The 24,821-nt window shown below is 38.8% G+C and overlaps 1 protein-coding gene across 3 annotated transcripts in view; it reads left to right on the top strand.

Moving 5' to 3' along the window:
* USP24 (ubiquitin specific peptidase 24) overlaps positions 1-24,821 on the top strand; it is a 138,638-nt gene that overhangs the window by 25,703 nt on the left and 88,114 nt on the right. For 2 of the 3 annotated variants that reach the window (XM_044238324.1, XM_044238323.1), the window contains exons 2-9: positions 5,719-5,881; positions 7,472-7,539; positions 11,148-11,291; positions 11,919-12,041; positions 17,238-17,273; positions 17,597-17,662; positions 21,157-21,222; positions 24,434-24,508. In XM_044238324.1, coding sequence (XP_044094259.1) covers positions 7,507-7,539; positions 11,148-11,291; positions 11,919-12,041; positions 17,238-17,273; positions 17,597-17,662; positions 21,157-21,222; positions 24,434-24,508 — 543 coding nt within the window. In that variant the 5' untranslated portion in view covers positions 5,719-5,881; positions 7,472-7,506. Of the gene's footprint in view, positions 1-5,715; positions 5,882-7,471; positions 7,540-11,147; positions 11,292-11,918; positions 12,042-17,237; positions 17,274-17,596; positions 17,663-21,156; positions 21,223-24,433; positions 24,509-24,821 lie in introns of all 3 variants that reach the window. The other variant, XM_044238322.1, reaches the window with a different exon arrangement.

Here is a 24,821-nt window from a genome sequence, read left to right as displayed (position 1 = left end):
CTCCTGTTTTCTTGGGTTTAGTTTGCTCTTTTTCTACTTCCATAAGGTTCATGGTCAGGTTATTGGTTTGAGATCTTTCTTCTTTTTAAAATAATCTTCCTTTAATCACTGCATGATAAGTTTTGTTATATTTTAATTTTCATTCATCTCAAAGCACTTTCTAATTTCCCTTGTGGTTTTTTTTTTTTTTTGACCCAGTGGTATTTAGAAGTTTGTTGTTTAATTATCACATGTTCTTAGATTTCCCAAATTTCCTTCTGCTCTTGATTTCTAATTTCATTCCATTGTGGTCAGAGAACACACTTTGTATGATTTAATCCTTTCAGATTTTTTGAGGCTTGTTTCAGGACCTAACATGCTCTGTCCTGAAGAGTGTTCTGTGTACACTTAAGAATATATATTCTGCTGTGATTGGCTGGAATAGTCTATAAATGCCTTTTAGATTTAGTTAGTTTGTAGTATTATTTATTTAACTCTTCCATATCCTTGTTGATCTTCTCTGTCTTGTTCTCTTGTTCTGTTACTGAAAATGAGATGTCAAAGTCTCCAAGTATTCTTGTTGAAGTATGTATTTCTCTATTAAATTCTGTCACTTTTTGCTTTCTTTACTTTGAGTCTCATTTGTTACATGCATACATTTTTATAATTGTTATGTCTTCCTGATGGATTGTTTTATCATAAAAAATTCCTTGTCTTTAGTAACATATTTTTGCATAATACCTGTTTTTTTCCTGATATTAGTGTAGCCAGCCACTACAGCTCTCTTTTGGCTATTCTTTTCATGGTATGTCTTTTCCCATCCTTTTATTTTATCTATCTGATATTTTGACCTTTTTTAGAAAATCATTATGAAGTATCCCTTTTCATCTTTAGTAGCATCTTTGTCTGAACATCTAGTCTGACTCATACTGGTATAGCCATTCCCCTCTTTTGTGTGTACATGATATATCTTTTGCATCCTTTTAGTTCAGCCTGTTTGTGTCCTTGAATCTGAAGCATGTCTGTTGTAGATACCATAAAGTTGGGTCCTTTTTTATTCATTTTATTTTTAAATTCTATCTTTTTCTTTCTTTCTTTTTTTTTTTTTTTTAGAGAGAGAGATTACATGCATATGCACATGAACTGGGATGTGGTGCGGCAGAGCAGAGGGAGAGGGAGAGAGAGAATCCCAAGCAGGCTACACACTCAGTGCAGAGCCCAACACGAGGCTCGCTCTCACAGCCCTGAGATCATGACCTGAGCTGACATAAAGGGTTGGATGCTCAATCAACTGGGCCATTCAAGTACCCCTGGTTGGATCAGTATTTAAAATTCATTCTGCAGATCTCTACCATTTTCATTGGAGTGTTTAGTCCATTTATATTTAACATATTACTGATAATTATAACTTAATTGATAAGACAAAATTTATATCTGCCATTTTGCTATTTGTCTTCTGTGTCTTGTGCTTTTTTGTTCCTCTAATCCTCCCTCCATTGCTCTTGTCTTTTGTATTAAGTACATGTTTTTGAGTATACCTTTTTAATTCCCTTGGGGTTTGTTGTTGTTGTTTGGTTTGGTTTTTTGTTTTGTTTTGTTTTGTTTTGTTTTGTTTTACTGGGTAGATTTTTTAGTTATTTTCTTAGCAGTTGCCCTGTGGATTATAATTAACATCTGAATTTGTAGCAGTGTAGTTCAGATTTAACTTAATTTCAATAGGATACAAAACATTGCTCCATTAACACAGTTTTATAATTATTGCTTTCTGCATCCAGTTTTTTAAAAATCAGATAGGAAAAGAAATGCTGCATTAATACTGTCTTTATATGAGAGAGAGTGATGGGGGCCTGTGGAGGTGGTTACTTTCATATTTATGCATTTTTAAGAAAATGAAGTCTGTAAAGAAATAGCTTTACTGGGACGCCTGGATTGCTCAGTTGGTTAAGCAGCTGGCATTGGCTCAGGTCATGATCCAGCGTCCTGGGATCGAGTCCCACATGGGGTTCCTTGCTCTGCAGGGAGCCTGCTTCTCCCTCTGTCACTCTGTCTGCCTGTGCTCACTCTCTCTCTCTCTGACAAATAAATAAAATCTCTAAAAAAAAAAAAAAAGAAAGAAATAGCTTTTACTGGAAAATAGTTATTAAAAGGTCAGTGGGATTAATTTTTAAGTGGTGGAATTAATGGTATGTTTTTTTTTTTGCTATACATATTTTCTGTATTTCCTACAAAGAACATGTATACTTATTTAGTAATTTGAGACAAAAACATAAAATTATTTAGAAGCCAATTTTTAAAAAGATTTTATTTATTTATTTGACAGAGAGAGAGAGAGAGATCACAAGTAGGCAGAGAGGCAGGCAGAAATGTGGGGGAAGCAGGCTCCCTGCTGAACAGATAGCCCAATACAGTCCTTGATCCCAGGACCCTGAGACCATAACCTGAGCCGAAGGCAGAGGCTTAACCCACTGAGCCACCCAGATGCCCTAGAAGACAAATTATTCATGTTACCAACTAGAATGGGGTTTCAGTCCAAAAGTAGAGCATACTAAGTATAATTTAATTTTCTTTTTATTTTTTTACCACTATAGGTACACCCCCACCTCTCTAGATTCATTGGGTTATACCTGTGTAAAATACTTAATTTTCTTAGATTCTCTCTGACTCCAAAATCCTAGGTCTTTATATCTTCATCTGACTAAATTGTTTTTATTTTAATTTTGTAATAATTCCGGATTTACAGAAAAGTTGCAAAAAAGTACATTGTGACTTTACCATAAATCTGGAATTTTTATATAACCTTTATTAGGTTCTTCAAATGTTAACATTTTATCACATTTTCTTTATTATTCTCTTTTTGTATGTACACATACATCTGTGGTGTTCATATGTATATAAATTTGTGTGTGTCTGTTTTGTTACTGCTTTTTCTGAACTGTTGGAGAATAAATTGTGGACATGATGCCCCTTTACCCTTAAATACTTCAATATGTGTTTACTAAAAATGAAGATATTTCTAACCTTTGCATGTTATCAAAATGAGGAAATTAACATTGATCCAGTATTAAAGTCCTCTGAAGCCAAGAAGTAAAGTAAAACAGGAACAAAAATGCCTGTTTCAAGATCTAACCCAGGAACCCATGTCTCAGTTATTTGTCGGGTCACTCTCAGTCTTTTATGACTTCGACATTTTTTGAAGAATATAGGCCTAATTATTTTTTTTTAAGATTTTATTTATTTATTTGTCATAGAGAGAGAAGCGAGAGCAAGCATAGGCAGACAGAGTGGCAGGCAGAGGCAGAGGGAGAAGCAGGCTCCCTGCCAAGCAAGGAGCCCGATGTGGGACTTGATCCCAGGACGCTGGGATCATGACCTGAGCTGAAGGCAGCCGCTTAACCAACTGAGCCACCCAGGCGTCCCAGGCCTAGTTATTTTTTGAGTGTTCCTCACATTGGGTTTCCTCGTGGCTAGATTCAGGTTTTGCATATCTGGCAGGATGACCACACAAGTAATGTTGTGCCTTCATGGTGCACTACTTCAGTGTGCACATGCTGTTCATCTCACTACTGATGGTAAAGACCCTTGCCTCTCTTCCAGGCTCCAGAGGAAGCTCTTAGCTCTTCAGTTGCTTGATTTTTGGCTTATGAATAGCAGAAATTCATTTCACACTGTTCTGAAGGCTGAAGTCCAAGATCAAAGGATTCACATGGTCAGGTTCTAGTGAGGGTCCCCTTCTGGGTCATAGGCTGCTGCTGAACTCATTGTGTCCTCACCTGCTGGAGAGCAGGGAAAGGGCGCAGCTTTCTTGTGACTCCTAGAAAGGCAACCATTTGGAAGCTCGTAGTTTTAGTAGCTACTAGGCGCATTCAGTGATTACATCTATGATTTGACCTATTAACTCCTGTAGAAATTAATGATAGATATTTTTTTAGTAATGGCATAGTATGTCATCTGGTTGAATTTTTATTTTGTATGCCCTAATTCTACTTTGATCCTAAGTTATTAAATTTAAACATTTAACAAGTAAACATTTTTGAAAGAATACTAAAATCTTTACTCTTATTAGAGTTCCTTTAAGTAAAACTGTTTTGTTTACAGAACTTAGTAATTTCGTGTATTATATTTTAAAAGCTGAATTTCCCCCGTACATTATGATTCTAAACCTATTTCATCCCTTCCACCCTTTATCTCCAGTTTACATTGTTGTCTACTTTGTTTTTAGTTTTTCACCACCTTGCTATTTTTTGTCTTATTTTCATCCCAGTTTAACCACAAACCTAAAAAAAAAAAAAAAGTGTCACCCTTCCTTTAGCTCTCATATGGGATTGAAAATCACTTTCTTCTGTATACTTTTGTCATTTCTGCTTTATATTTATGGTCTTTTCTTTAACTGAGGCTAAAAGTAATTTTTTAATGGAATGATTTTATTTTGTAATGATTAAATTATAGAGTGAATTGTGAAAATATTTAGGTTTCAAAGAAACCAGAGTAGATATTAGGCAGTTTGGGGGAGAGACCCAGGTTGCTTTATAACAGATTACTATGGTAAGAACTTACGGAAAGTCTAGCTTTTACCCTATTGATGGTTGAAACTTTGTTTGAATGAAGTATTTTTTCACTTAACAACACATATTAAATACCTGCTTTGTGTTGGGCACCAGGTTCTGGAGATAGTGAGGTGGTCAAAACCAAACAGGGTCCATGTCTTCATGGAGCTTGGTCTAGTGCAGCACACATAAAGTATATCACAAATAAGTGTAAAGTCTGTGAGCAGTGCTGTGAAAGAGAAGTTCAGGATGGTAGGAGTATAAAATAATGCAAGGAATTCAGTATAGTTTAGGAGTACCAGAAAGGCTTTTCTGAAAGAGTTATGGATGCATAGCAGTTACATAAAGAAGGTAGATGGGTGAAATTGGGAATAGTGGTATCTCCCTGGCAGTGGACAGAAGTAGATAGATTTGAGAGAAATGTAGGGAGTCTCATCATCAGGTCTTGGAGGGGAGAATGGTAGAATAGGGTTTTAAGAATGAGTCCTTGATTTCTGGGTATGCTGCTCTTCACTGGGTTGGAGATCACCTAAGAGGAAAGATCCTAAAACTGAGGTTTGAGAAGCTCCAGTATTTAATGGTAAGGAAGAAGCGGTGTACCAAGAAGAGACAGAACAGAACAGCCAGACCCACAGGAGGAGCACAGGGGGGTGTGCCCTCCTGGGAGTGAGGCCTGTGAGCTAGCATTTCAAGAAGAGGGAGTGGGCAGAGGGGCAGATACTACTGAGAAGGAATAGTGGGACTGAAACTGCTCATTGGATTTAATGACTTAGTGGTGGCCTGAACAACAGCCGCTGTGGGAGAGTAGGGACTCTGGAAGCCATACTGGTGTGGGGTCAGGGAAGAGTCAGTGTGAGGAGATGGAGAAGCAATACAGAGAACTCCTTGGGGAAACCTCTCCCTTCTGAAAGCAGGGGGAGGTGGTGTGCTCTTTCATAGATATTGAAGATTTCAAGAGGTAGAAGAAAGAGGTGGGCTGGCTTCTGTGAGAGCCGGGGATGCCGCCATGACAAGAGGTCGCAGGATCTGAGATAGTCTGGCAGAAGATGTGACTATGAGAAAAAGATGGGGAATCCCATCTTTTCTATTCACAGCTCCCATTGGGGCAGCATCTGTTCTGTGTCCAAGTGAGAATTTTACAGTAGTCACTAATGAGTATATTTGTTTTCTTACCATAATCCCTTTTTGTCAGAAGAATGATGAAAATGGAAACTGCTCAGGGGAAGGAATTGAATTCCCTACAACCAATTTGTATGAACTGGAAAGCCGCGTTTTGACTGATCACTGGTCCATCCCTTACAAGCGAGAAGAATCACTAGGCAAATGTCTGTTGGCTTCTACCTATTTGGCCAGACTTGGTAAGTTCTTACACTGCAGGACACAGACGGAGGGGACAGTTTGTTTGATAGGAGCCCTGACGTTAAACTTCACTCTTGTATGATCACCCCTCTGTATGATTTTTTTTTAAAGATTTTATTTATTTATTTGACAGAGAGCAATCACAAGTAGGCAGAGAGAGAGGGCTCTGTATGATATTTGATTGTTTATTCTCCTAGTCTTGGTGTAGCCCCTGTGGAATAAAACCTTTGAATTCAGCCAGCTGTTTTCTTCTAGCTCCAACAGAGGATGAGAGTCTTTAAAATAGAATTTTTTTTTTTTAAGATATTGAGAGAGATCACAAGTAGGCAGAGAGGAAGGCGGGGAAGGGGGGAAACAGGCTCCCCACTGAGCAGAGAGCTTGATGTGGGGCTTGATCCTAGGACTCTGAGATTATGACCTGAGCTAAACGCAGAGGCTTAACCCACTGAGCCACCCAGGCACTCCAAGCATCTTTAAAATATAATTGAAAAGCTTTCTAGAAATTGAAATGAACGTTTTCTGCAAAAGCTTGGAGAACTTTAAGGCTCAATTCAGTGGCTTTTTATTCTTTAGGAAAAGAAAATAGTATTTATTTAGTGAACATTTTGTGCATATTAAATGTTTGGCACTGTCTTAAGAGCTTTACAAATCTTAAAGTAACAGAGTAATAAAATATCTCCAGGTTGGAAAATGGGTGTCAGTATAAGGAAGCTTCTAGACTCTAAATACATTGAAGAAAAAGTAATTTATTTTTTTCATATTCAGTTAATAAAATCAGATGACTTGGTCCACTCTTCTGTGATTTTCCCCCCCTCATTAAAATTGTGCATAGTTTACCACCACGATTAAATATGAGGCACATCAAAAGGAAATATTTTGACTGGGATCAAATTTAATTCTCACGGTTTTGTATGGCACCTTAGGACTGGCTTTTCGCAGCAGCATTCATTGTGTACCTGTCGGGAGGTAGGTACTACGCTACACAGTAGGTCTGAAAAAAAATGTGTCCAGCAGTATTTCCAATGACAAGCAAAATACTTTATTAAGTTTTTTTACACCGTGTATTCCAAAGGGTAATTTTACAGTGGATTCATTCATTCACTTGGCAAATACTAATCACCTGTTGTGTGCCAGGCACAACTTTGCACATTTAATAACACTGAGTCCCTCGGTTTGTCCTAGGGAAGAAGAGTGATTTTGGTATCTGTTGAGAATAATTTGTGTTTTTATTAGAGCTGTTTAGGAAAACACCAGCTAGTAAGAGGCTGCTGTTGGTGTTAAGGCCAATTGTTTGAAGTTACTCTGACAATGGAAACCTAAGTTCAACCATTTCACTTCTAGTTATTTATTATACTGTTAACAAATGTATATGAATTAATAAATATGTGAATATATTGGGCTCTTACAAATACATTAATACTGTGGTTGTCAGTCTGTTCCTTCATCAGAATATATATTCTGCTTTTAATAATCCCTTAAGAATCAGGGTTCCATTAATTCCATACAAATGAATTTGGAATTGATATATATGATTTCTGCAAACTGCCTAAAATCGTAGTAAGGCATGTTGTTTCATTTATTTTACTAAGGTCTTTCCGAGTCTGATGAGAATTGTAAAAGATTTATGGATAGGTGTATGCCTGAAGCCTTTAAAAAGGTAAGGAAAAATGCACTAGTCTGGTTTTTTGGGTGGGGGTGAGAATGAATGGGCTTTTTGTTTTCGCTCTAGTTTTTTGCGTGGGACTAGTTTATGAGCCTTGTTCAACGGAGGAATCCCCTACTCAGAACAAAGTCAGTCCAAATTTGGGGCTTATGAATGATGTACTTTTATATTTAATTGTTTGTGCATGTCTTTGGATGGCTGTAACATTTCCTTCTTTCTCTTTAATTGCCAAAGGATAGGATAGGCTTACCTATACGAGGAAATGATGCCATACTAATCTAAGGCTTGTGGCATTTAGAAAGATAATACTTCTTTATCAAAATACAAGCCATTTGTACTGTACTGATTGTTGTACTGAGACAGAAGAGGAATTTGAATAGTACAAAGTTTGAGTGGGTTGAGTATATTCCATGGCAAAATGGCAGGTGTGTCACAGCTTCTGTGGCAGAGCAAGAGTCATGTGCTTCCTCCCCTTCTGGTCACATCGCTTACAAAGCGATTTTTCTTAACAGGGAGAATAGGAGATCACAGGACTTGTGTTTCAGAAAGCAGTCTAACTCAGCATGATTCCCTTTTCAGGACATGAGTCCTGAATTCCCCAAAGAGCAGGGACAGTGTCATAGACACTGTCGTTTTCCCCAGTGTGTAGCCAGTGCCTACCTCCAAGAGAAAGCTCAGTAAGTCTTTGCTGAATGAATGAGTCTCCCTGCTGTCTTGTCCTTCTGGGTTTTGACATCCATTTTTGTCCCATAGGCAAGGAAGTCACTAGATCTACAGATGGGTGAAGACTGTATTTATCTTGAACACAGCAAAATAAGCTGTTCATTTGTAAACTGTTATTCCCATCTACATCTTGATAGGATCTCCCTTGATTGAAGGCGTACAAAATAACAAAATTAATTCTAGGAACAAAAACAGCTGCATCTTTGAAAAAAAGTGTGAAATTCTTAAAAATTGTCATTTGGGCAGAGATTACATGAAATCAAGACTTATGTTCATTTTGGGTGAATTCATCTACCGATTTATCATTTAAAATTATTTTAAGCTTTTACAAGTTCTGTTAAGAATTACAGTAATTTTTTCAAAAATAGCCGAATTTTTGTAATGTCACATACTGTGACACATTATGTTGTATGCATAAATTTACAGAGAAAGAAAATGCAGCTTTATTCAGAGTCATGGAGAAGGATTTATCAGTATAAAGACCTTTAGGTTGATGATCTCCAGATCCAGACAGCCCTGTGTCAACACAGGTCACCGACAAGTTACATATTTAGAGTGTATGACTGTAACTCACACAGGTCACCGACAAGTTACATATTTAGAGTGTATGACTGTAACTCACACAGGTCACCGACAAGTTACATATTTAGAGTGTATGACTGTAACTCACACAGGTCACCGACAAGTTACATATTTAGAGTGTATGACTGTAACTCACACAGGTCACCGACAAGTTACATATTTAGAGTGTATGACTGTAACTCGGTGCAGAAACACTTCAGAAAACAGTTTTATATTATGTCCTCAGCTATTTGTAATAGTGTAATAAATGGTCCAGCAGTTGGTTGCTCAGTTGTGTTTTTTTTTGTGTGTGTGTGGAACTAGGAGCACAAAGGTACCCTCTGTTACATTGTTCAGTGTTGTTTATGTAAAACTGTGTATGTTAAATTCTCTTTACAGTTTAGAGCTATTAAAAAGGTTCTCCTTCGCATCAGTAAAGCATACTTTTTAAAAATTAAATCAGAATTTAATTTACAGAATTCTGTGTGCCTTTAGACTTGGCTACCAGAAAGCTCAGTGGTGTTTTATATAACTGGTATCATTTCCCTTAGCTGTGTTTCCTGGTGTGATGACCATCTCTCTTCCCTCTTTCTTGACTTTTCTTGCAAGACACCTCAAATGTTTGATTAGAAGGAAGGGTGTAAGTAAGGAATAAGGCGCACCAGAGGGGCTCTTGTCGTGTCTGCCTTCTTTACCTTTTACCTTGAGGCCGGCCTGGGTCCCATATTGTGTGTTCAAGCAGGGAAGGAAATAGAGGTCTGGCATACTTAAACCCCTGCATACTTAAACCTTGAGCACAACTTCCCCCAAAGGGCTGCCTGTCTTTCCCCTGTCTTCTGTAGGATAGATAGACTTCCTTTCCACATTTAAAACTGAACAGATGAGATTGCAATAGAGGGAGTGGTGCTAAATCCACATATATTTTATTTTGTAGTCCATGACCCTTCTCAAATGCCAATCGGCTTCATTTTGCTTTTTTATTTAAGTGGAGAAAGAAGAGAGCAGGCAAAAAACTCTTGCCAAAAAAAAATAGTAACTCACTGGTTTATATGAAGTCAGTCTTATGACTATTACTCATGTGACCAAATAGTTCAGCTAATTGGTATTTAGAAATCTGGAACTGGGGTTTTTCTCTGCAGCTAAAGAAGTTTGGGCTCTTTTAAGCTGCTCTTATTAAGGGGTTCTCATTGTGACCAAGGTGGAATTTTTATTGCAAAGTATTTTCCTTCTAAAGGGAAATCTTACAAAAACATGAAACCACCATACCCATTTGCCATTATTTTATTAAGTGATTCCCTTTGATTTCTCATTCCCCATTCCAGCAAGTTGTTCCTGCCTTAGATTTCCCCAAGGACTAAACTGAGGATTGGAGAAATCCACTGGTGGTTATTCTAGATTCATCTATGTGCCTTTTCCCTCCTTTTTAATGAATCTAAGATGCTGAGTGTAAGATGCAGCATTGTTATATATTTTGTTTTATATTAAAGAAAAATAGCTGCAAAATGTTACAATGCCTTATCCCTTAGAACTTCTAGATTTACTTAAACATTTTTTTAAAAATTGAATGTCCTTCTGTACATATCGAAAAGGAAATTATAAGTGAAAGGAAATTATCTGGTAAAGTATTTCTAAAATTTCTTTCACATTCAGAGTCCCATTGCCATCTTGTCAGCAGGTGGAAAGATGCAGTCCTGTTTCTGAAATATTAAAAATACATCAAGAATATGTTCAAATCGTGAAATATAGTGCACATCTCTTAGATTCTAAGAATATTGGTTAATAGTGACAGCCAAAATATAATAATAATAATACCTTACTATTTATAAAACACTTTCACTTTTGTTTTATCTTTTGATACTCATCACACCTTTGTGAAGTGGATAGGAGTTTTGCTTCTTTAGACATGAGACAGCTGAGCCCCTGGGAACTTGGGTAATTTTTGTCCAAGGCCATACAGCTATAAAGCAGTAGTAGCTCCAGGATTTGGCCTCAGATTCTTACTTGCTCAGGTTCTTACTTGATCTACACCATTTGACCTCCCCAAGTAATAAGGAAAATTAGAGAAACAAAGGAAAATTTTCTCTTAAACCAACTGTTTCAGTTGAATTAAGGAAATTAACATTGAAAAGCGAAACTCATGTTGACTCTGAAATCGTTGAGCAAGTAGATGGGCTGCAGGTTGTAGGCCTTTTAAAGCAAGTCATCTGTGTAAAAGTGAAACTATGGAAATCATCTCATGATTATTCAAGATTGAACTGATAAACATTAGACTTCTGCTTTTCAAGTTAGACTCTAAAGCTAGCCCTTTGTTTCTGTAGCTCCTGACTTCAAGTGCTGTTCACAAATGGGGTACTGAAATTCATGAAGGAATCTACAACATGTTGATGCTATTAATAGAATTGGTTGCAGAGAGAATTAAACAAGATCCGATTCCCACTGGTCTCCTGGGTGTGCTTACGATGGTACAGTATCTCTAAAATATGAAGTACTCTGTGTTTTGATTTTGTTTAAAATACCAACTGTCCTATAACTTGTAATTAATAAAGAGTGATAATGATACTGTAAAATATATTAACTTAGCTTTTAGGGACCTTGCTTTTTTATTTTAAAAACAGAGCATTCATTCATTCTGTGTTCTTAGTTTTAACAAAATACCTTTCTAATTTTAATAGCTTTCTAAGCTCATAGAATAATTAAATTGCTTTCCCTCATGTCTCCCTGATTATTCACATCATAAATGCTTTCACAGGGGTGCTCCTGTGGTTTGGTTTTTGGCCTTTTTCCCTGGCTAGTCCCAGTAGCTGTGTGAAGAAGGGGCCTTTACGGCCCTGCTGGCCAGCCGTACCTGTGCCAGCTCCAGGATACCTGGCTGCACGCCCTGTTTTCTCTCCCAGTGGCCACTGGACAGGAGGGGGGAAGCCTCACTCATCCGCTTCTCTGCACTAGCTTGGGAATTCACGCTGTTGGGAGATTTCTAAGATTCCATTACCAAAGGAGTCCAAGGCTATATTTTTCTTCTTTTCTAATGCTAATATTTGTTGCTATAGAAATAGATAATAATAGTGCTTCTCTGTTCTCTTTGAATCTAGGCTTTCAATCCTGATAATGAATACCATTTTAAAAACAGAATGAAAGTGTCTCAGAGGAATTGGACAGAAGTGTTTGGGGAGGGAAATATGTTTGCTGTTTCACCTGTGTCTACTTTCCAAAAGGTAAACATGATCTTGTTTCGTCATTTTATAGAGAAATGTATTGAAAAAGATTTTATGTGCCACAAAAATTTACGTGGAAGGATTAAAACAGTCTGTGAAAAATGACAGATATTCCATATGGCTCATAAAATTGCTTAACTTTTTTTTTTCAGATATTGCGTATTTTTCCACAGCCATTAACGAGCATCATAAATAATTTTATAGATTTGAAATGATGTTTAGCAAAATGCGGAATGACCGCCTGACATCAGTGCCCTATTTATTGAATTTTCAGAACCCCAATTTAATGGGTGTCCCAGTTTCTCAGAGATGTTTGAGAAGCTAGAGCATGTGAAACCGTTTGAAGTGGCTAATTATGCCTAGAAAAAATAATCTAGAAGGTACTCTTATGTATCATTTTCTTTTAAACTCCAGAAGCATTAAAGCTTTGGGTTTTTTTTCCAAGCCAAGAACCAGTTATCTTGATTTTATATTTAAAGGTCTACAGTGTACCCAGTAACATTAGACCCACAAGGAGTACATTATCTAAAACATCTGTTGGTCGAGCTCTGGTTTTTGAGGAACTGTTCAAAGGAGTCAATCAAGTAGATAGAAAACTCGACCACTGCTTTAGTCGAAGCAGAAGTTTGGTTCAGTAGTTATATAAAGAGTGGTAAGCCATGGCTCCTAACTCAGAGCTAGCGGAGGAAATTTAAAAAACCAAAACTTAAGGTACCACGGACAGTACATGCAGTCATTGTAATGCCGACTGCAGGAAGGGGTGGTCCCTGTTGTCTGGGAGGGTTAGGCAGTCCTTGGGGGAGGAGGGGATGAGGCCGAGTGGAAAGGGCAGTGAGTACTCACTCTAGCATTTGATCTCCACAACAACTCCATGAGCGGGGTACTATTTCTGACCCCATTTCATGGACAAGAAACTGAGGCACACAGAAGTTGAGTCCTTGCCCAAGTCCACAAACCTCATCACAGGAAGAACCCATGTAATCCAGCCTCATCATCTGTGTCTGTAATTGTATACAGTCTTTCCTCCCAAAATATTCAAATCTTGTCTGCAGTTGTGTTGTGAAGGTTGGATGACAACTGTCTACACAACCACTAACCCCAGTGGTTCACTATCGTAAGAACTCGGCAGATGTTCCTTAGCTTCCCCTCAGTCTCCGCACGTGACATCCAGGACCAGAAAGGGTCATTCTGTGCATTTCCTCTCAGTACTGCACAGCAGTTCTCCCTCCTGCAAAGGCCTGAGATCAGGCCTTTTGCCTTCTGAAGCATTTTCCTCAAGTTTTCTGTCCTTTGTTCAGTATCTGCAGTCTTTTTCTCTCTGTTGGAGCATTCCTGTTGTGTACCTCATGCTCTAGTCTTTCCCATCTTTAAAATTCTGCCTTGGGTCCCACGTCTCTGTCTAGCTTCAGCATCATTCGCTGCCCTCCACACCCCTACCAGGGAAGATTCCACTTTTCTCCCCTCCCACTTGTTCTTTTACTGGTTATCCTGGAACTGTAACTTACATAAATGAAATCAAAATTTCATGAATATCTTTGTCCTGCTCTGAGCAGCACGTAAAGACCTTGGAATGTTTCATGTGCTCATTCCCCACCTGACTGATTTACTCTCTGTCCCCTTGTTTTTACCGTGCAGTGTCTTAGTCCTCTCCTGTCTTGCTTTACCCTCAAACAGATACCATCATTGTTCTTTTATATGGTGTTTTAACTTAGCCATATGTATGTACTGTCTCATTGAGTACCATTCCTTCTGTACCTATTCACTGGGATCATTTTTCTTCTTTCTGGAGTGCATCCTCCCAAGTATCTTGGTGGTTAAGTCTGTGTTTTTGATGGCCTGAGCTTTATTTGATTTCCCATGCCTCAAAGAATATTTTCACTGGGTTTTTAATTCTAAGTTGACTGCTGCACTTTCAGAATGTCCAAGGTACTATGTCAGTGTCTTCTGGCTTTGATTATTGCTGTTGAGAAGTTGGTGGTTGATCTGACTGTTGCTTTTGTAAGAAGTTTGTTTGCTTTTGGAGATACCCTCTTTCTCTTTGATATTTGGCAGTTTGACTCTCCTGTGACTGTGGGTTTCTAAATCTAAGGACTAATATCTTATATCAATTCTGGAAAATTCTCAGCCATTATCATGCCTCTTCCCCACTAGTCAGTCTCTCCTCTTCAGAACTTCAAGTGGATACATGTTAAACCTTTGCATCTGTCCTCCATGACCCTTAACCTCTGTCATATTTCCCATCTTCCTGTGTCCTTGTGCTGTAGGTTGTGATAATTTCTTTCAGATTTGGGATTTAGTTCCCTAATCGTGGTTCTGTCCATATCAAGTATGCTATCTAACCTGTTTGTTAAAAGTCTTCAATTTCAGTATCTTTTCTTCATTTATATAAATTCTATTTGATTCTCCTTTGACTTTGTTCACTCATTTTTATTATCTCATGTTCCTGCCTCATGTTTTCATTCTCCTGTGTGTTTGTATTCTGTGTCTGATATCTACAACTCTGATTCTGCTGGCTTTTACTAACATGAACTTGTTTTATGTCTGTATGTGTATATAAAAAAAAAATTACACGTTTGTGTTTGTTTTTCTGTGAAGTTGTTATTTCCTGAAATTAAATCTGGAAGTATTGTTTGAGGCCTGGATTGAAAGTTCCTTCCTTTCAAAGAGGGTTTACCTTTACTTCCTTCAGGTGCCTGGGAGTACAAATCTGGGACTACTTGAAAATAAATTCTCAGCTTAAGGTATTTCAGACCATAAAGTCAGTGTGAATTTTTTTTTTTAAGATTTATTTATTTATTCTAGAGACAGAAAGAGAGGGAGTATGAGTGGGGGCAGGGGAAGAGGGAGAGAGAGAATCTCAAGCAGACTCCACACTGAGTGCAGAACCTGACCTGAAGCTCGATCTCACCACCCGGAGATCATGACCTGAGCCAAGACCAAGAGTCGGCTGGCCAATCTTCTGAGCTGCCCAGCGCCCCAAAGTCAGTGTGAATTTCAGAATTGAAGCAGTGTGAGGCAAGTCAATGGTTATAGACTCTTAAGAGTTTTTTCCCTCCCCTCCATCCAGGATCAGAGTCAAGGTAGGCAGGCTTCCCTGTTGTTCTCCCTTTCTTGCAGATGATTTCTTTTAGTTCACCTTACACTGAGGAGGTAGCCCTTTGAGCTCCAGCTTTATGTGACTCTCTCCTCTTGGTTTCCCAGCCCCTCGTTGGCTGTGAAGATGGAGGCCAGACCTCACTGGGGTTCCACAGCCTATACCGTGAAGGCTGGCCTCAGAGTCTACTTACCTCACACGATTTCTGCTTTCTCTTTGTTTTCAGTTTCTGAGCACTTTGTGCCAACTCAGCTGTATGTTTTAAAAGATTTTTTTAGTGTTTTTGTCCTGTGGTGTTAGTGCTCTTCTGTTAGAGAGGTGTTTAGGTATTAGAGGTTAGCTAGACTGAAGTCTCCTCAGAGTGTGACAGTCTGTGTTCTTTTTCTGCCATTTCCCTTAAACTGCTCTCGGTAAGGCACTGACAGCCTCCACATGTCCAGAGCCACAGGAAATGTCTCTTGACCCCCGTCAACAGGGATGGTCACTGTCAGTTCCTGCCTCCCCCAAATCAGTTCTTCTGTAGGCTCTTGCTTCTCTGCCTAATCCGTAAATCATCACATTGCCTTCCGTGATTCCTTCACCTCCATTCAGCTTTGACCCAGAGACGCCTTTTCTTTGTTCGTTATTCTTTCCCTAAGAACTGTCTTCCGTTTTCATGGCTATAAATGCCATCTTTATGCTCCTGGCCCTTCAGTTTGTGTTCTCTGTGACCCAAACATTTTCTCTGAGCCCACCAGACTTGAAGAACCAACTGTTTTCCTTTTGGTCGCTACACAGACATCTCAAATATAGTGTGCCTGAAACGGAACTTCCGTCTCCAGCCTTCCTTCTTCCTGTCAGTAAACAGCATCACCATCTACCTAGGTGCTCAAGTCAGACGCACAGGAGTCTGTCACGATTCATCCCGTATGACCCGCCTCCAACTGTAAACACGTCCTTGGAGTTCATCTCAAAGGTGTTCAGTTCTCTCTGTCTCTGCTGCTACTGTCCTACTGGTGACACCATCCCATCTTACCTAGTTACTGCACTGGTCTTCCATCTGCGCCTCTCCCTTCCACTCACCTTCATGCATTCTGTTCCACCCACCACACAACTGCGAGATTGGTCATCTTACAACATAAAAGGTGTCACTATCTGGTTTAAACACTTTTGTTGCTTTCTTCTAATCCCAGTTGGCACGTTTCCATGTGATCTGAGTTTGTCTCTCTCGACATCTCCACCCGTGCCACTCTTCCCAGCTCAGTGTGTCCACCTGGGAGAGTCCCTCCCAGTTCATCTTCATGACCTTCCCCAAACTGGACCTTTGCCATTTTGGCCTCTCTGCCTTGACTCTTTGAATGGCTAAACCGCTGTCATCCTGTAGGATACAGCTCAAAGACCTCTTCTCCAGAGAGGGTTTCTATGACCACTGCTCTGAGCAGAGTAGGCTCCTTCCATTTCTCATTTGAGGACCGTTTTGTGGTTTTTCCTTTTGTGGGGTTGAGCCCAGACTGAATTCTGTGATGTATGTGATGGTTTACTTTTTTTTGTGGACACTGCTACAGTATGAGCTCCGTGAAAGCAGGGACCACATCTTTTCACAGTCACTGCTCCCCCATGATGGTTTCCAGCCCCCGGAGCAATGAAAGCTTCGAAAAGGAAAGCAAGCAGGGAAAGTGGGAAAAAGAAAGCGCATGCTCCAGGGTACCTATTAATGGGACAGCTGGGACTGAAACTTAACCTTACTTTATTCGGGATCTGCTACTCCTTAGGTTAGGAATTCTTCATGTCTAAAGTGTAACTTTCTTAGAGAATTTAACTCAAGTTATCCAGCACCTTGGAGAGCTTGACAACAGCTCTGAGCAACGCAGAAAGGCACGAATGCACCATGCTCTAGCAATGCCATTCCCCAGCCCAAACGCGCAGCCCCGTTCTCCCCCCACAGTCATGTACAGCAGTGGCCCAGATGCCCGTGGAGAAACCTGTAGAAAGCCTTTTGGAATGTTTTTGACATCTTTGTATTTTATTTTCTCCCAACATTTGACAGAGGTTAAAAGAAATATGGGGGTTAATGGGGGGAGTTCTCATCTTGCCATCTCAATTTCTGTTTTCTTTTCCCACAGGAGCCTCATGGATGGGTTGTGGACTTGGTAAATAAGGTATACAACTTTCATTAATACAGTCATGTTTTCCTTCTTCTAACTAGATAACCTGGAGTTTGGTATTTTAAGTAAATGACAGCTAGAGATAGTCATAGGAACTTTTTTTCGTAAGGAGGTAGATTCTGTAGTTCTCCTCTTTTACATACGTGCTGTTTATACAGGTGCACGTCAGCTTTAGGACTCAGCAGGATGATCTTTGTGGTGACTCCCTCAGTATTACCTAGGGCATGTTGATTGGGTAGAATGGTAGCCTTCGTTTTTTGCTTAAATTATTGGTATACACCATTTAAAAATTAATTTGTGCCCTTTTCCCCCCTCAGTTTGGAGAATTAGGTGGATTTGCAGCAATCCAAGCCAAGCTTCATTCAGAAGATATAGAACTTGGGGTAAGTTAATGTGCCCAGAGTGGAAGTTCGCTTTGTTCAGGCTGGTATGTAACCCAAGGGACATGGTCTGGACCGAGTCAGGGACCCAGACTGAGGCTTTCTTTCCACTGTTCATCCTGAAGGATCAGGTGTCTGCCAAGTATGTGTGTGTTAACTCTGCGGGAGCAGCTTTGTGGTTCTGATAACCAAAGAAAATGTTCACACCTAATTATAATCCTGTTTCCGTGGGGGGGTATTTGCTCTTTTTCATTTCATTTCCCATTGCCTGGGGTATTTGTCTCTTAATTTGTGAGGATTATGTGATGTTCTCTTACTTTTTAAAGGACAGGGGCTGTCTGTGGCAAGTGCACGTGTACGTAACAATGTCATGATTCATAACAGTGTAGTGCCTAGTGCCAGGCGCAAGTAAAGTAATTCATCTCAAGGTTGTTAGTAAGCTTTCTGGTGTGACAGCGATGCATAGACAGCCAAGGACTATGACAGGAGCTGAGACTCTCCCTCAGGCACAGTGCCATTCTCTTTTTATGTGACTTCCTTTTCTCAAAAGAAGTTTAACCTTTTGGGAAGGGGGAATAACTCAGTCTCTAATTTCTCACCAAGCACTGCCCTCTTTGTAACCCAGGGCAATTTGTTCTGTTTTCTAGTCAGTTATCCAGTCAACTATTCATTGTGTACTTCCCCGCATAAGGCATGGTGCTAGCTACTGTGATGCGATCAGAACAGAAGGTCATGCGTTGCCCCTAAGTGATGCGGTATTGTGCGTGGGGCAGCAATGGTTCCTGAGGAACCAGGGCTGAGCAGCTGACTCTCTTGGTCCGAGGAGAGAGACTGACACCTTCTTTCCACTGTTCATCCTGAAGGATCAGGTGTCTGCCAGTTCATGACTACTACTGCTGACACTGACCAAGGAGCATCTTCTACCTTTCCGGACGTGAACTAGCTTGTTAGGCTGTCATTTGGATTCCCTGTTAGAAGTGACTTGACCAGGAGAATACTGGTAGTGATTTAAGAAACAAAGCTTTTAAAACAAAACAAAACAAAAAAATCAATTCAGATATAAGGTTTTATCCACTTTATTGTTTCTCAAGAACTGGCTGTATAGGTCATTGGTCATATCAGAAATGAGCCTCATTTTTTTTTTTATGTTGAAACACTAATTTCTGGCAGAGTTAATTTATTAAAAAACAAAAACAGAGCATCCCAGTTTCTAGCCTGCTTGAAAGAAAATTGGCTAAGTGTGGATATACAGGAATCTGGGCTTACGCTCACTGTTACCAAATATCTTGAGGTTAAGCATTCTTCCAGGATATTTCCCATTTTTCAGAACAACTGTGTTGTTGCTGCATCTGACCCAGAATTACATTGTTTAGGTTGTATTTGAGGAGAGAATAAAATTCAGGCATAGGAGAAAGAGATTCCCAAAGATTGAGACTCTAATTTTAGCAAACAAGTGTGATTAAAATTTCACAATAGATGCCTGGTTTCTGACCAGTTAAGGAGGTGATTATGTCCTAGAATAAATTCAGGCCACTGAGTACAAATAAATGTATTCATTTTACATTTATATTTACGTAGTTTTGAATTTGAAAAATACTGGGAAAAAAATATCATTCACAATTTGTCAGTGAAAGATACCTGTACAAAATATGGAATGAAAGTTGTCTGTTTCCAACCCCCATGCACATATACCTACCTCCTAGGTAAAAACTACCCATTTAATGCATAGCTTTCCTGACTTTGTCCTATATATATGTAAAATATACCTGTGCATATTCTTTTCTTCTTTCTCTTTCTCTCTTTAAAACTGAATTTTGTAATCAAGCTATACCTCGTAGCGTATTTTCATTTAACAATCTGTCATGGACATCTTTCCTGGTCAGCACTGTCATTGTTTTTAATGGCTCTCATCAGTTTCTGCACCTGTTGTAATGCTGTCACTTATTAATGGGCATTGAATTATTTCTAAGTTTTATGCTCTTAAGACAGCTTCCCATATAAATTTGTATTAATGTGCATGTGCTACCATTTCTGAAAGACAGACTCCTAGAAAACGGGATTTCTGGGTTAAAAACTATATACATTTTTAGATTATATTCAGTAGTATTAAATCTCTTTCTGAAAAACTTATACCAGTCTGTACTTCCATAAACCCATTCCTTACTTATCTTGTTAATACTGAATATTTTCCATTTTTAATTTTTCATTATAGTGGACAAAAATAACATTTTATTTATATTATTAAACATTATTTAATGGGTAAGACTGATTTCCTTTGAATTTGAGCATTTCATCTTGTGGTTATTGTCTGTTTGCATTCTTCTATAAATTGGCCTAGTTATTTGGGTTACTTTGGGGTTATCTTACTAACTTTCAGGAATTCATTTTATGTTCAGCATATCGGTGCCGTGTCTACTTTATGTATTAGTAAATTTTTTCTTCCATTCTTTTGCTTCTCTTTTTATTTTTACTGATGGTGCTTTTTGCTATACAGAAGCTTCCACATTTTATGTGGAATATTTTTTTCCTTAATAACAGTTTAAGTTTCCTAACTTGCTTAGGGAATGTTCTCCCATCTCAAAGTTATAAAAATACTCATTTCATTTTATACTTTTATAGTTTCACTTTTTACACCTAGTTCCTGAATTCATTTAGGATTTCTTTTTATGTATTACATAAGATAGAGATCCAATTTCATTTTCTTCCAGATGGATAACTAATTGTTGTAAGATCATCTAATGACTAAATCTTTGTTTTCTGTACTATTTTGATGTGTTGTCTCTATCACATGTCAAAGCCCCACATGTCCATGGGTGTGTTCCTGGACTTCTGTCTGAGTCATTCATTCATCTGTTCATTCTTTACCCATTTGTATACTATTGCTCCCTTGTTTTCAACACCGGTAGCGCCAGTTTGCCCAGCATCGTTCTTCTCTCAGATTCTCTTGGTCATTCTCAGAGTTTGAGAATGTCAAGTTGTCCTGCAGAAAATCCCACTGAGATCATTTTTGGGATTATGTTGAATTTATAGGTCAGTGTGTGGAAAATTACAGTATAGGTCCTTTCCATTCAAGAACATGTATCTCCTTGTTTATTTGGGCCTTTTCTTATGTATTTTAGTCAAGGTTTGTCATTTTCTTCATGGAAGTTGTTGATGAGAGCACATTTCACTTCTTCACCAGCTGTTCTCTCCTTTTTCAAATAAAAATTTTTAATATTCTGTGGTTTTAACTTTAAAAAATCTTTCATCCAGTCCTCTAGAGTTTTATTGGCATATTGTGATTTAAATTATATTTAATTTCTATAACAGTTTAAATGGATTGGCATCTTTATATCAGTTCTTCCTCTCCAGGAGAATGGCTTGTCTAGTCATTCATTCATGACTTGATCAAGTGACCATTTCAGATCGTCTCTGATATATTAAAAGGGATTCATTAAATGCTAAAAAGAAAAAACAGTCTTGCACTGATGTCTAACCTGCACCATCCTTGTTTTCAGGCAGTCTCAGCATTGGTGCAGCCTTTAGGGGTGTGTGCGGAGTACCTCAATTCCTCGGTGGTTCAGGTAAGATGGGACCACTCTACATTTACTCAGAAGGTGACCCAAGACATACCAGTAGTCATCGTTATCTTTTTATCAGGTTGTTCAGAATCATGCCTAATCCCAAGTAACTTCTTTTTTTTAGGATAAGCTATTTTTCTAGTAAAAATATAATCAGAAGGTAACTAAAAAATGATTAAAAGTTTAAAGTATAGGAGATCTCTAATATTTATGATTCTATACCTTTTCAATTTATCCTTTTATCCTATTTATACGATTACATGTATTTTTATTTATAATATGGGCGGCATAGATCCCAGCCCCCTTCCCAGGATTGTTGAAGGATTCTGTGCCATTGTGTATTAAATTAGAGTGGCGTTGAGCAACCCACTGGGCTTACTTACTGGCCAAGTGACTGCTAAATAGTGGCCTAATGGCACATCTCATCTAATTTCTTGCCACTGCAGACCGTAATCCAACAGGTCATCACACAGGCAAAGCTGGGTATATTCGTTTGCTGATGCTTAAGGCCTATTGTACTTTCTTGTTTCCTTTCCATTTCAATTAACAAGTTTTATTGAATGAAGTGTCACTTTGAAATACCTTCATTTGGGGTGCCTGGGTGGCTCAGTGGGTTAAAGCTTCTGCCTTCTGCTCAGGTCATGATCCCAGGGTCCTGGGATCTAGCCCCGCATCGCATCGGGCTCTCTGCTCAGCAGGGAGCCTGCTTCCTCCTCTCTCTCTGCCTGCCTCTCTACCTACTTGTGATCTCTGTCTGTCAAATAAATAAATAAAATCTTTAAAAAAAAAAAAGAAAGAAAGAAATACCTTCATTTTTTGGTTTTCTTTGTAAATAGATCTGTGAAACCTATAACTTTCACAATGATTTTTTTTTTTTTTAAGTCACTATAAATGGCTTTGAAAGCATCATGTCCTTTGGGAGCAATGTGTTTGCACTGTTCCCTCTTGTTAATATCTCATTTACTTAGGGCCATTTTAACAAGGGAGATAAGATTTGTTTTAGTAGGTTCTGGAAATGTCTACAATTTCTAAGTGTTACATGCTTTCTTTAAATGTCAAAGTAATCCTACAAGATTTTTAAATGAAATCAGATGGCTATTTATGCATTTCTTCATTCTGGTTATTAAGTTCTTTAGAAACATTTAGTGTTCTTTCAGCTTATTAAACATAGAATCATTCTTTTTTAGTAAGATAAGATACAAGAGGCAAAATAATTTGACTTTTTAATAATTTAATAATTATTAATAATTTAATACTTGGCTTTTTAATAATCAGAGCCAAGATTGGATTTTTAAATGCTCTTTACCCATGCATTCTAGTGTGGAAAGAGATTTATCATAAATATTCCAGCTGCTAATTAATAATAAGTTTTTTAGAAATTCTAGGTTTAATAGAATTTTTGGAATTTTATAGAGTAAAAAGAGCAAAAAAGTATTGAATATCCAACGGCAGCTTATTTAACTTTATTTCAAACTGTCCAACCTTACATTTATTCAGCAATATAGTCATGCCTTGAATTTATTCTCATACTGTATTCACATCCTATTACTTGATATAAACTAACAATTGTCTATACTACTTGCCAGTTCTGTGACTTTGGAAGACATGTGTATGTGCCTTGGCTTCCTTGTCTGTGAAAGGGTGATCCTGCTGTCTCAGCTGCAGTGGGGAGTAAGCAGGGCCCGTGCTGCTGAGGAGAACAGCACGCTCGCCTCTTGCCCTCACAGCCCCCAGTCCTCACTGTACAGTGGGCATGAGGAGAAAGGAGGAGATTCTATTTGGATAGTTGTCTGAGGTCATTTTAATTCATTGCTAATGTCTTCTTGGCTTTGCCAGCCAAATACTATCTTCTCTTGTCACCAGATAAGTTTTTTAAAAATTATTTTACTTAGATGAAAGTGAGCATTTAGACCAAGCTAATACTTTCTACTTCTCACGTAATACTTATAGTCAGTTATTGGATTATGCTACCATTCTGGAGCACAGTGTTGTATTAATCTCCTCTAGAGGCCTCATTTATATCAGCACACAAAAATAATGCATATCGCAGCACATTTTTTGTGCTCCATGCTTATATTAATTTGTTAAAGTCAAATGTAAAATATTTACTTTATTACAAAAATCATACATATTCATGCTTCCTGTTTTAGTTTATGTGTCTTTGGTTGCTTTTTTTTTTTCCAAGATTTTATTTGACAGAAAGAGATCACAGGTAGGCAGAGCAGCAGACGGAGGAAGCAGACTCCCTGCTGAGCAGAGAGCCCAATGCAGGACTCAGTGCTGGGCTCCCTGCAGAGCTCAATCCCAGGACCCTGAGATCATCACGTGAGCCGAAGGCAGAGGCTTAACCCACTGAGCCAACCAAGGCACCCCCTCTTCGGTTGATCTTTAAAAAGACCCTTATGAGGGACGCGTGGGTGGCTCATTTGGCTAAGCATCTGTCTTTGATTCAGGTTATGATTCCAGGGTCCTGCGATCAAGTGCTGCATCGGGCTCCCTTCTCAGCCAGGAGCCTGCTTTTCCCTCTGCCTGCTGTTCCCCCTGCTTTGTTCTCGTACTCTCTCTCTCTCTGACAAATAAATAAAATCCTTTAAAAAAAAAAAAAAAGACCCTCATACGATTCACTGAATTCTGGGGCACCTAGGTGACTCAGTAGGTTGAGCGTCTGCCTTCAGCTCAGGTCATGATCCTGGGGTCCTGGGATGGAGCCCCATGTCAGGCTCCCCTTGCTCAGTAGGGAGCCTACATTTCTTTCTCTGCACTGCTCCTGCTTGTGCACACACACTCACGCACTCTCTCTCTCTCCCCTCTCATAAATAAATAAATAAATATCCCTGAATTCTACTCCTGAAACCAATATTGCACTGTATGTTAAGGAACTAGAATTTAAGTAAAAATTTGAAGGGAAAAAAAATCTCAAACTTCTATTGGCAAAAACAAAAAAACTTAATAAATGAGACATATTTTAAATAAAAGGACCCTGCTAAGATAGCAGTAACAGTGACTGCACCCATGTCGTATGAAAGGAGCTGGGGCATGGAGTCCCTTGAGGGTCTGCTTGGGATGCTGGTAGCTAGCTGCAGCATCTGATACTGGAATTGAGGTCTTGGCATTGCACTTTCTCCTCTGTGAAGCGTGAGTGAAAAAGTGACTTCTCTCCAGTTCTGGAGCAGAAGCAGCAGTCTTTACTAAGTGCAGCACTTCTGTTCCACAGCCGATGCTAGACCCGGTCATCCTTACTACAATCCAGGATGTGCGCAGCGTAGAGGAGAAGGACCTCAAAGACAAGGTAAATCCTGTCTCCCACCAGGTAGGCCCCAGTGCCCGTTCACCCATAGAAGCATAGCCAGGACCTAGGGCAAGGTTCACACACATTTGTTCTTTGGATCCTGGTCACATACTACTCATATCAAATTAATTATATATTTCCTAACCAAAAAGTGCTTTTTCTGAAGCACCAGGTTGGCCGTAATCTTAACCAGTAGAGTGAATTTAGGGTTCTCAGTAGGTGATACCATTCAGCATTCTACTAACATGTTGATTTAGGTAGTATTGTAATTGGTATAGCATTGAGGAAGCTTTAAAATAATTCGATACTATAG

The sequence above is a fragment of the Neovison vison genome, chromosome 2 (assembly GCF_020171115.1).
Source record: "Neovison vison isolate M4711 chromosome 2, ASM_NN_V1, whole genome shotgun sequence".
Lineage (NCBI taxonomy): Eukaryota > Metazoa > Chordata > Mammalia > Carnivora > Mustelidae > Neogale > Neogale vison.
This window is presented reverse-complemented; position numbering and strand designations above follow the sequence as displayed.